Source organism: Dipodomys ordii, unplaced genomic scaffold, assembly GCF_000151885.1.
Source record: "Dipodomys ordii isolate 6190 unplaced genomic scaffold, Dord_2.0 Scaffold8, whole genome shotgun sequence".
NCBI lineage: Eukaryota > Metazoa > Chordata > Mammalia > Rodentia > Heteromyidae > Dipodomys > Dipodomys ordii.
The window spans coordinates 3,076,840-3,089,093 of record NW_012267224.1 but is presented as its reverse complement, the minus strand read 5'-3'; the positions used below and the strand labels follow the sequence as shown (position 1 = coordinate 3,089,093).

General features: G+C 42.4%; 1 protein-coding gene across 2 annotated transcripts in view; it reads right to left on the bottom strand.

The window, feature by feature from the left end:
* Positions 1 to 10,997, bottom strand: part of C1qtnf7 (C1q and tumor necrosis factor related protein 7) — an 86,197-nt gene extending 75,200 nt beyond the window's left edge. Inside the window, exons 1-2 of one of the 2 annotated variants that reach the window (XM_013008965.1) lie at positions 10,940 to 10,997; positions 10,612 to 10,761 (exon numbers count right to left, since the gene is read on the bottom strand). In XM_013008965.1, the coding sequence (XP_012864419.1) occupies positions 10,612 to 10,624 (13 nt within the window). In that variant the 5' untranslated portion in view covers positions 10,625 to 10,761; positions 10,940 to 10,997. Of the gene's footprint in view, positions 1 to 10,611; positions 10,831 to 10,939 lie in introns of those variants that run through there. The other variant, XM_013008963.1, reaches the window with a different exon arrangement.
* Positions 10,998 to 12,254: the final 1,257 nt, after the last annotated feature.

The following is a 12,254-nucleotide window of genomic DNA, read 5'->3' as shown; positions in this document are numbered from 1 at the left end:
GCAGAAGTCAGTTAGGACTGCATGCCCCGGGAAGAAAGAAGGAGTGGGCAGATGGTGGAGATGAATGGTGCATGGAGTGGTCATTTCTAGCCAAGCCCCAGCTGCCCAGAGCTCAGGAAGCTGCATTTGTGATTAGCATCAGCCATAGGCAATCCTGATTCTGGCTGCTCCTCCACCACCTTCCTGGGCATCTGTGTGTAATGATGGCAAAGACTTTACACCCGCCTACATTTATCTGAAATGATCTGGAAAATGTTCAAGTCCTTCTGCAACCCAAAGATACAGCTGCAGCCTCAGATACATTTTCTTTATTTTATTCTGAGGCACAGATGTTGGGTGTATCTTTCAGAACATAGATTTTTTCCTTTTCTTTCGATAATTTTGCAGGTTTTGAATTTGTGCTTTATACCCAGAAAGGCAGTGTCAAATCACCCTGGGCTTTTGATATTATAGACTCAGCCTTCAACCTTCCCTTGACCCTTATTGTCTTCAAGAAAACTCTTGCATTCCTTCATGTAAAATCTCATCTATCTATCTATCTATCAATCAAAAAATTCCTTGTTCACAAAAATGGGAGGCAACCCTTCACAGGATATTTATGAGGATGAGTTAATCCAGTGACATATTTGATGTATCAAGAGATTTAACAAATGACAAATGGTGAGACAAAGGACAAGGGGGAACCAATGCAACAATAACACGCACAAGACAATATGTTGGCAATGAGCTGTACAACTTGGGGGGGTGGTTAGAGGGGAGGGAAAGTAGGAGAAAAATGAAGGAAGGGGTAACAAGTTTGACAGTAAATGTACTTATTGCCTTACTTATGTAACTGTAACCCCTCTGTACATCACATTGACAATAAAAAAATAAAAAAACCAAAATGAATGGCGATTAAAATGGAATGTGTGAAGCTGGAGACCCTGGATCAAGGCAAACATTTTTTTCCAAAACTTAAGACCCAGTGTGACATGCTTTGGATCGAATATATTTAGGTCTTCAATAGTCTAAAGATGAATTATATTCTAAAATTAAATTTTAGAATGTAATTTTAGATCTAAATTTTAGACTATAAATTTTCATTAACTCCTCGAGCTAGCTTCTGCTGCTCTTCCCGTTAGACATCCTTCATGGTTGTTGAAGGATTAAGCCACATGTGCTTAGCTCTTTTGCGTCTACTCCCTTCTTTCCACAATTTGACTTGTACATTTTCCAATCTCTTGAAAGGACTCCGCAGAGTCTAGAAAGTTATTGGTATCTTTACTGTGCCCATCACACACAGCTTTGGGAATTCTTCAGCTTTCCACATCATCGGTTATCGTGTCCCCTGAAACAGTGTTTCTCCATTTTGGCTGTCCTATTGGATTCTATTGAATCACCTAGGAAGTTAAAAAGAAGTTGCGTGTATCTGGATCCTCCCCTAGTCTTTCTGATGTAGTAGTCTTTAGCACAGTCTGGGCTGGAGACTCATTCTAAGCTTCCTTGGTGATATTTAAGGTGCACTAGCATTGAAAGCAAAGGCTGGAGTGCCTACTCTCTCTCTCTCTCTCATTTATACACTGTCAACTCTGTTTCTTTTCCTTGAACAGTACTTCTGAATCTCTTTTGGGAGTTCACTCAAATCATGTTCAAAATATTTTGTGTAGTAAAGGAGGGAAGTCTTAAATTGAGGCAATTTATAGTTGGAGTTGTTATGATGGTGTTTTTTGAAAATGCAATCGGAAATTTTTGCTTAATTAGAAAGCTTACTGAATTCATCCACACATTGGATAGATTTGAAAGAGAAAAGGGAAGAGGAAAAGAAAACAAGGGAGGGAAGAGGAAAGGGAGAGGAAAGAAAAGAAAACCTGATGATCTAGGATTCAATCAACACACTACATATATAACTCCCCCCCTTCCCGTTTCATTCCCATAGGGTACCGTAGTATTTCATTTAATCATCATAGCAACTCTAATGAAAAAGATACTTGTGCTCATTTTTTACTTGAGGCTGCTTTGCTATCTTTTTGGATTAAAATCCTAAGGAATTAACACTAAATTTCAGAAAATCACTCCTGAAGTCCTGCTGGAAGGAAATATTCAAACCTGAAATCAGCCTCAGAAGGAAGGTGATAAGAACAGGAAAGAAAATAGAGTAAGGAAGAATAAAGCAAAGGAGTGTCTTTACAGAAAAATGGACAAGAATTAAGAAGAAATTTCCCTCCCTCCCTCCCTCCTTCCCTCCCTTCCTCCCTCCCTCCCTTCCTTCCTTCCTTCCTTCCTTTTTCTGGTGTTTTTCTCCCATAAACCACCCGGGGCAGCTCGAACTTGCATTCAGGAAGCTTGATTAGGAATTATAGGTCTCCTATAGCAACACCATAGCAACAGCTTCAACTATGAATTGCCTTCATTATGAGGCTTGTATTCTTCACAACACAAAACATCTTTCTAAATAGGATTTGAGTGAGGTTTTAACACAATACAGCACTGGATGTTCAGTGAGAGATTAGTGGATTTCTGAAAATAAAATTGTGATTTGAGGGGGGAAAAACATGTGCTCCAAGGCAGGATCCCGAACAGGACAAAAGAAAGAGAATTCATTCCCTTTCCTTGGGCCCTGTACCCTAAGCACAGCAGAGAATGCATGGGTCTCTTTAAGTCTGAAGAGACTGGGCTTTGGCTGTTAGGAAGTGAAATTTCACGCTCAATCATAGTAACTAGATTGGTTCTTGTGGTTCTTGTATTTTGTTCCTCCTCTCCATGGTTTTGATTTTCTGTTTCCATTTAGATTGCTTTGTTTGGCATATTCCTTTCAATTTGCCTTAAATCACATTTAAAAGGGGCCAAAATGGTATTTATATAGATTCTACCAAGTACCAGGCACTGTGCTAGGCATTTCATTTATCTGAGTCCTATAAGTTACAGGAGGTAAAGCATAAATAGAAACAAGGAAAAATAGTTGAGTCAAAGGGGATGAGGAGGAGTGTATATGAAGGAAATAAAAAAAGAGGAAAGGACTTTGGAGAAGGTCATAGATAGTAGGAGAAAGAAAGGTAGGAACAGCAGAGAAAGAGAGAAATAGAAGAAGAATCAGGAATAGGAGGAGAAGATGGGCAATAGAAGGTAAGAAGAGAGCTGTGGAATGAAAGAAATACACGGCATGAAGAATGGGATTGAAAGACAATAGCAGCTACATGAGGTAGTCTAGGCAAGAGGAAGACTAAGTTAACAACAAAAGGGGGAACACACAAAGTGGGTCATTTCTCCATTCTAGGGGAGACTGAAGATGCCAGCAGAGGCCATTATTTGCCTCATTATCCATCTCTGGGAAAATGAGAATCAAGGGACATCTGATACTTTTCCTTTGTTGCAAAAGGCTGATAGGGCTACAAACTCTGTTGGCCTGCAGATTATATACATGTCATTGTTTTGCTAACGGTGGGGTTTGGAAAAATCCCTTGTAAAATAGGGATAGATATAGAATTGAGTTTCTAAAGATATTCGTGAGCTAAAATGCGGCTTTATCTATCGTTGTACCTTCTGTGGAGTGAGTCAGTATGCTCAGCTCTCTAGTGTTATTGCTAAGATAATGTGCATGCGTGTACATATTTATTCAAGACACATTTGTTGAATGACAAAGAAAGCTTCTCGAGGTTTCCTAGCCAACCTAAGGAAGTAGTTAATGTTTCTAGATTATAGTGGGTTAAACTTCCTAATTCCAGATGCTTCAAATTGTTTTCGGTTAACTAAGGCAAACCAACAAAAAAGAGCAGAGGGAGGGAGGGAAAGTAGGAGAAAATGAGGGAAGTGGTAACAAGTTTAACAAGAAATTTTCTTATTACCTTATTTATATAACCATAACTCCTCTGTACATCCCTTTGACAATTAAAAAAAAGAAACAAGACCTTTAGTTCAAGCTCCAGACTAGGTCAAAAATCGAAAAATAAATAAATAAAACAGAAGATAAAAAGAAATGAACTAGATGTTTTAGCCAATCATTTTATGACAAATTCCATGCAAATTGAGAATTAATCCAAACCGAAAATGTAAATTTGAGAGTGTATTAGATAGGACTTCTATATTCTGAGCCCTCAGATAATATGCAGAGAACAGTGGGTAGAGCCTTAGAAAACATCTGGTTTTCCATTAGAAGTCACTAATTGATCTTCTAATACTTCCTTGCTGATTCCTCATAGGGTTTGGCTACTTTCTCATTACAGAGCTTTAGATCATCCATACAAGGATGATCAAGATGGTTTTAAGTTTCAAGCCAGAGATGAGACAGGAAAGTCATTTGGACTCTGGTAATCAAGTCTGGATGTCTGCTTCAAGTGGGCCGCACTCATCCTAGGTGAGCCACCCAGCTTCTGGGAGTCTTTCCAGTGAGGGACATGAGCATCTAGGAGAGGTTGGGAAGGCAGATGGAGAGTGTTTAAGAGGAAAGAGAATGGTGCCTTGCTCCATCTAAAAGCAGAGCCAAGAGCAATCTGGAGGCATCTTATCTCCAATCAACCACTCAAAAAAACAGAAGTGGCACTGTGGCTTAAAGTAGAGTCTATCCTTGAGCAAAGAACTCAGAGACAGTGTGCAGGCCTTGAGTGCAAGCCCTATGTCTGACAAGACACTGTTAATCTGATCATTGTAAACATCTCTTCTGGTGACTAAGTTGAGTAACTTAGAAGAAGTGATTTTATATTTAACTGATAATTGTTGAATACCATATAATAAATGTGAGACAGAAGCATGCTCCAAAGTATTAGTTTGTAAGTTATACTCCATCTCCAACTAGTCATTTCCTGGATGCTGCTTTTGTATTTCCTGGGGTCAAGGGTTTTACGGTGCAGGAAGCAGAAGTTTCTTAACAATAATACTCCTTCCTGGTGTTTCAGAGTCGCAGCTCTAAAGCAAACACTGCAATGGGGGAAGAGAAGGAGTTCTGATGGGAGATTTCCTAAGACTTGGAGTGACTAGGAGTGGATACCTATAAGAAGTGGACATGTTCATAGCTGGCCAGATCTTAGAGAACAGGCCTGCCTAGGAATGCTCACACACCAGATTCCCAGTCTCCCAAGTGATTCCCAGTTTCCAGCTAGGGTCTGCAGGCAGAATACACAGACATCAAAGCCACAGACAGTCGTAAGAGTGATTGTCACTGTAGCTTTACTGGACCTTGATGTTGGAGATGTAGGAAGAGTAGCCATTTCTGAAGCTCAAGTTCTTTCTTGAATGGCTTCTTAGAAACTGGATTTGAGTTATATTTATAAAAAGTATAGGAATGCAGTAGTTCTTTCAGGCCTGATATAATAAATTAAGATTCAGACCTAAAGATGAATTAATCCCTGCTCTCTGAAAGCTTACCATGCATTTGGAAGCTGCAGGAGATCATAAGACACTTATGTGATTAATTATCATTCAAAACACTACTAATATGATTAATTATCATTGGAAGCCTATTTACATGATTAATTGCCATTCAAAACACTACCAGGTTTTGATGTGCTATAAACTGCCCCAAGAGTTCTCAGTCATGAGAGATCGACATTTAGCACAAGGCAGACAGCCGGGAAGATGGACAAAATTTTCTCCCAAAGGGATATATCAAAATGCACCCTCCCCAAGTTGTTACATACCAATGCCATTATTATGTAATTGCTATATATCTGTGAACTCATAAAACTTTTGTAGACCCTAAAGTTGTTTTGGAAATTTGCCTGTTTGATATGAAGGAGATGCCTGGAACTCCGTGATCGAAGAGGGAGCTATATAGTTAATGATTTCCATAAAAGGGCTTGGAATGTTATTCCCAGGGAGTTTGAATGCTGGGGAAAGCCCTCAAGGGTCAACTAACCCGCCTACATTTTCCATTCTGCACCCCTCCCCCCATTTTACAGGCTTGAAACTGAGGCTCTCAGGGACGCTGGCTTTAGTGAGGCCACAGGGTCGTCTGTTGAAAGAACCAGCCTCAGAGTTTGGGCTACATGTACTCTTCTTCCCTTCTGTGGTCCTGGGATGGAATCCAGGGCTTACACTGGCCTAGCAAGCATTCGCTCATTTCAACCACACCCCACCTCACTTTGCTTTTGAGATTATGTCCTACTATGTCCAGGCGAGCTTCAAACTTCAGAACCTTCTGCTTCTGTCACCCAAGTACATGGAATTAGATTATAGGCATGTGTGATCATGCCCAGCTTTTCTCCTTTCTCTGGTTCACTGTTGCATGAGCCCTAGCTGCCATTCTTTCTTGCCTGGCCTCATCACTAGGGGTTCTCTGCCTCTGCTATCCATGGATTAATTATCTGAAGTCACTGTTCTCAGTGTGCTAATTTCTTGCTTATAAAACTTTAATGATTATCGGGGGGGGGGCAAAAGGGGCCAAACTGCATGGTTTGTCATTCAAGGCTTTCTGTGATTCCAGCCAAGCTTCCCCGGAACTTCACCCTCCTTTCTCGTCTACATGATTTCCCCAGGGCAACTTCCCTGACTGTCCCTCTGAGGGTCTCACATGTACATCTGTTCATTCTCCTGTCTGTGTGGAATGCCCCATGCCACCAACTCTTCTTCATCCCTGAAGGCCAGGTTATACACCCCTTTAAGAAATCTCTCTGAAGGGAGACAGAGCAGCAGATGGACCTAACCTTGAGACCTTCGGTTTTGAAAGACTCCCAGCAGGTTACTGAATTCCTCTGGGGCTGTTTCTCATCTGCAGAATGAGGTATAAATGGTCTAAAGGACCTAGCTTGGTTCCTTGAGTCTGGCAGATGTCAAAGAATGTGAAAATGATATGATTGTTTGAGTCCTCTCTGCTTTGAATTCCCATTCACTCCGAGCTTCTCTGACATTATGTCTAGTCACTATCTAATTTTGCATCTCAGAGATCAGAATGCTTATGTTCCCAATGGATCAGGACACCACTTAGCATCTGAATTTCTACATTTCCCTCTACACAGTGTTCCTCACACTGTTGGCAAAGGTTAACTTTTCTCAAGTGAAATTACTGACAAAGATTTACTTTACTGTCTGCGTCTTTTTCTACTTCCAAGAGTTAAAAAACAAAACTGGATATTGGTAGCTCACACCTGTAATCCTAGCTACTCAGGAAGCTGAGGTCAGAGCATCAAAGTTCAAAGCCAGGCTGGGAAGGAAAGTCTGTGAAACTTTTTTTTGGGGGGAGGTCCAGTTGTGGGGCCTCAACTCTGGGCCTGGGCACTGTCCCTCAGCTCTTCAGCTCAAGGCTAGCACTCTACCACTTGAGCCACAGCGCCACTTCTGGCTTTTTTCTTTTTGCTTATGGGGTGCTGAGGAATCGAACCCAGGGCCTCATGCATGCAAGGCAAGCACTCTACCACTGAGCCACCTTCCCAGCCCCTCTGTGAGACTCTTATTTCCAATTAAGCATCATAAAAGCTGAAAGTTGAGCTGTGGCTAGAGCACTAGCCATGAGCAGAAAAGTTCAGGGACAGTGCCCAGGCCCTGTGTTCAAGCCTCAGGACACACCCACAAGCACACACACCCACACCCCCCCCCCCACACGACAACCGTTTTAAAAAGTAACCTCTGTTAGATATATTTGGGACTTACCAAAATAGAAGATAATTTGTGGGCTGACTGATAAAGATTGGTATATTTTAATTAAACCTTTTTCAAGATATTCAGCCTCAATTCTTCTCCCCTCCCCAGACCAACTCCATCCTACTATTTTTTTTTTAACATGTATCTGTGGTCCTTGGGGGAAGGGAAGCAAATGATTTCCTGGTCAAATAAATATGGAAAACATTAGGATGTAATGACTTACTCAGGGAGAGCTCGAGGCCACGTTAGCTCACTAAAATGTATGAGAGGTCTTGCAGAAAAGAAGCCAGTGTTTCATAGTTAATACTATCTGGCATTCATCAAGGTGTCTTTCTAGGCACTTTGATAGCCGTCGGTCCCTCCTCTAATTTAATCCTCAGAACACCCCTTGCGGCTTCATAGATTTGTAGTCCTTCGCTAACAGATGAAGAAAGGGATGGTGGAATGGGTCTAGGGATTTGAAGTCATATATTGTTTTGGGTCCCGAGCCCAAAGCTCTGGTGCACTGTGGTGCACAGCCTTTCGGCTTTCCCAAATGTGCCTGACCACAAAATACCTCGCGCTCTCTTGTGAACAGCGCCTGAAATCGATGTGCCTTGGAACTCACTTTGGGAAACAGAGTCCTGGGGTCTCCACACTCCTTGGTCTAGAGTAACAGCCATGATATGATGTTTAGCCTCTTGTCTCTCTGCTTGGAAATACCACTGTGTGTTTTGGCTTTTTTTGTGGCTCATCCTCCAAGGTCTAGCTCAAATGCAAAACTGCAGAGGATGTTTTTTTCTTGCATTTTTAGCAGGCTAGCTGGCGAAGCACTGTTCCTACTCCCCAATCCTGGTTTGCCTCTGTAAAGAACTATGTCTGAAGAGTTTTGCTCAAGTGGCAGGCGCAAAGTAGACCCTCGGGGAAGGCTTAGTGAATTCGGTCTCTCCCCGTGGGTCTCTGATCTGGGCTCCTCAGATCCACAGCCCTGACTTGACATCTGAGCCTGTAGCCCACAACCTGGGCTAAGCCTGGTTCACCTCCCAGCACTATCTTCCCAGCACTTCGGTAGTTAACACAGTCCTGCGTTTGTCCCTCGCAGAGGCCACCCTGCGCTCTGCCTCCCCTGAAGTACGATTAGGTCACCCTGGACCTCTCTCCGCAGCACCCCTTTCTTGGGGGGGGACAACTGCATCCTGTTGTTTCCAGGGCGCTGTCCAGGTTTCACTCCAAAGCACCCCCCTCTGTCCTCCCCCACCATGCTATGTCCCGGATGAGTCAGCTGGCGTGGGGCTTCGTTAGCAACCCTCCTTGCCTTTTGTTTATATCTTCCTTGGGGCCTCGCTGGGGTTCAGGGGCTGGGCCTGGCGGGTCTGGCTTCCACGGAGCCCGCCACGGGAAGCCATGTCAGGCCACGCTGCGCATTTGTGGGCCACACCCATCCCCTGGGGGAGCTCAGGCGCGGAGGAGCGTGGCCATCCCGGCTGCCTGCGGTGATGAGGTCATGGGTGGGGTCTGGAGACCCCCTCCAGATGTGGGGGGGCTTCACCCACCGGCCTGGGCGTGGGGCTGAGCCGACCTGGTTTAGAGTCTTGTCTGCACAATTTACCATACTCCCTGTCCTAATGCTGGGGTAGGCCGGTGTCGATGGACATGGGGGTGGAAACGGAAACTGGGCGAAGAGAGCACAGTGGACCGTCAGTCCCAAGGTGGCTTCGCTAACAGCGATGGATGGGGAGAAGAAACGAACGAAAAAGAGGTCTCCTGACCACCTTGCAACCAGCTGACCCAGCTGCCTTCTGGCTTGTGAATAATCATGACCTTCCTCTGACCTTCATCACAGAGACCACAAGTGATTATGTGGAAAGCCACTGTAATTCCCCCCATGAACGGAATGAGAGGTGCACAGAGAGGGCAATAAATACTCACAGACCCGGGAAAGTGAGATGGCGCAAGAAGGAAGGCCTTTCTTCTCCCCCCTCCCCCCAACCCTCACTGCGAAGGTTTCTGTCTCTCTGAGTTGTGCAGAGGTCACCTGGTCCCAAACCACTCGCACTCCATCGGACCCGCAGTTGATTTAACCTGGGCCTGCGCGCACGTACGTGCGTCTGCAGGAATGCGTGTGGGGCTCCGGGTAAAAACATCTTAGCCTGCGGGAAGAATGTTGCAGAATTTTCCCCAGTGGATAGCTCGTGTTTTGCACCTGGAATTGTGCGTTGGAAAGATAGGAACCCTGATCACAGAAGGCTTCTCAGGGAAACAGCAGCGATACACGGCACAGAGACCTGGCCGTCCACTTCTAACCACAAGCCATTTTGCTATAACCACTGCGCAGTAAAACTAGCAAATAGCTTAGGCTTCTGCTCCTCCTTGTTTATAAGACACCACTGAGAAATCCCAGTCACCCTCCTCAGATGACAATACAGCATTCACTGTCCATCGACTGTGATTTGAAGTTAGAACCTTTCAGTTAAATTGTTACTGGTTTTTTGTTTTGTTTTGTTTTTCCTCCCTTCAAAGGACTCACGTCTGTAACATTCTCTCATGACATTCTGAGAAAAAGTCCAACGATTTACTTTACTTTGGGAAAAAAAACATTCTATAAAAACAGTCTATAATAAGTCCTAGTAACTATGATTCAGAGAGGTTTTGGAGTGACATTAAAATCTACATGCAAATTTTGTGGCGTTAGGAGAAGCACAGTTTGGAAAGTTGAATTGCATACGAACGGGCTAAGGAAGCGTAGATGTTCTGACGTTGGAAATAAATTAGCCCATCTCCACACAGACAAAAGTGACGTTCATCAGACTGCAAACTGTACAGACCACCTCTCACATTTTCTAAGAGAAATGGCCTTTTTTAATATAGTCAGAGATAGCTGACAAAGATTCCTGCATCAAGGAGAACAGAAAGTAGGAAAAAGCCCCGCGGCTGAGGTTTTCCAACCTCTGATTTATCATTTGTTGACATTATTTCTACAAGTTCTCCCATTTCTTTACAAGTTCTTCCAGTCAATAGTTTGATGAAGTCCAAACACGAGAGGGAAAGAGAAAAAAAAAACTACAATGAAAATGGTAAGCTTACCTTTCCTGGGCATTGCAGAGATCAAACTTTACTCCGAAACCTGAGTTTGTCTTGCTTTGGTTTTCCCATGAATTTTGAAATCATTCAAAAAATGCAAAGCAGAAATAGACTTGTTATTCAGAGCTGCACCAAAACAATGCAGATAATAACCTGATGAGAAATAAAAGGCTCGTCTGAGCAAGAGAGTGTGTTTGAAGCCTGGAGCTCATGCTGTTGAACTAAGTTTTGCAACTGTCTTTCTGAGTTTAAACAACCTCCCACTCCTTCTCCCAGGCACTTGCCAACTTCTATAATTTAAAGCAACTGCGATCCTTCCCATAATACTCACATTTCAAAGAGCTTAATATATACACTCGTTAGGAATGAGGAATGGGCAACTTTTTTTTCTTCTTCTGTGAACTGCAGACGGAGGCAAAGGAAAAGCAAAACTCTCAGGTATCTGAACAGCTCTCTTTCTCTCATTTCCATTGCTCTACCTACCATATTACTGCAAGCTGCTTGTGCCTTTTAAAGTGATACCCAAAGACCAAAATGGCACCGTGACCCTAGCGGTCATAGAGCACTTGGGAAAGTTTCTGTGTTCACTTAGGAAGCAGAGGTGCTAGTTGAATTGTATCGACATGTCACTTTCGTCAGTGGGATTATTTCTAAGCAACTTGTCCTTATCTGTTTGAAAATTTCAAATACTTGTAAAGGTTTGCAGAGAATGGGAGAGTACTTTAAAGGGCTTTATCTGTATTGGACAGATTTAAGCTTATTACATATAGGAATCATAAATTCTAAGAAGGACACTTATTTTGCAAATTCACTGTAGTCCAGTAGATCTGACATTTTTTGCCTGTAATCAAAATAAATCCTCTGATATGTTGGTCTGTGAATGTGGTTTTTTTCCTCCTATTTCCTTTCCTTTCGTGATTTATAACACACACACACACACACACACACACACACACATACACATACATGAGCATTTATGAACTCAAGTTACTACTAACTTTTAAAGTGTGTACAACCAAAAACAGTAATTTCAAAAATATAGTATGTCTCTAAATAGATTTTGTGCTGTACTTGCTACATGCTCACTAGTGATCAGTAATTAGTGACTCTTATCTCTGTTTAAACCATCAGCAGCTTTTGAAAATTTTAGTTTTCATATGTATTCTCGTTATGGATGGTTAATATGTCACAGATTTTATAGAAGTAGACATTTGCCAGACTTTTAAGTAACTATGCATTAAAATCCCCTAAATGAATAGAAAACATTTGTTTAATAAATGAACCATTTGGTAGAAAATAGAAATATTGTCCCTGCACAAACCATGAAGTAAACTCATGGTACAAAGTTATGCAAACAAATTCCAGGACAAAAACTTCATTATTTCAAAAACTATAGATTCTTTTCTACTGTATTATTTGCATCATCTAGAGTAACTAACTAAGAGGAGTGGAATCAATGGTGGCAGATAGAAGAATGAAGAGAAGAGAGAATACAGTCATAAAATTCAATGCACATTCTACAAAATAAAGAAAAAAAATAATCAGGGTGGACCTGATAAAAGGGATGACATTGATCATGATTTTTTGTAAGTGGGACACCAGGAGTCACGCCTATAATCCTAGCTACTCAGGAGTCTGAGATTGGA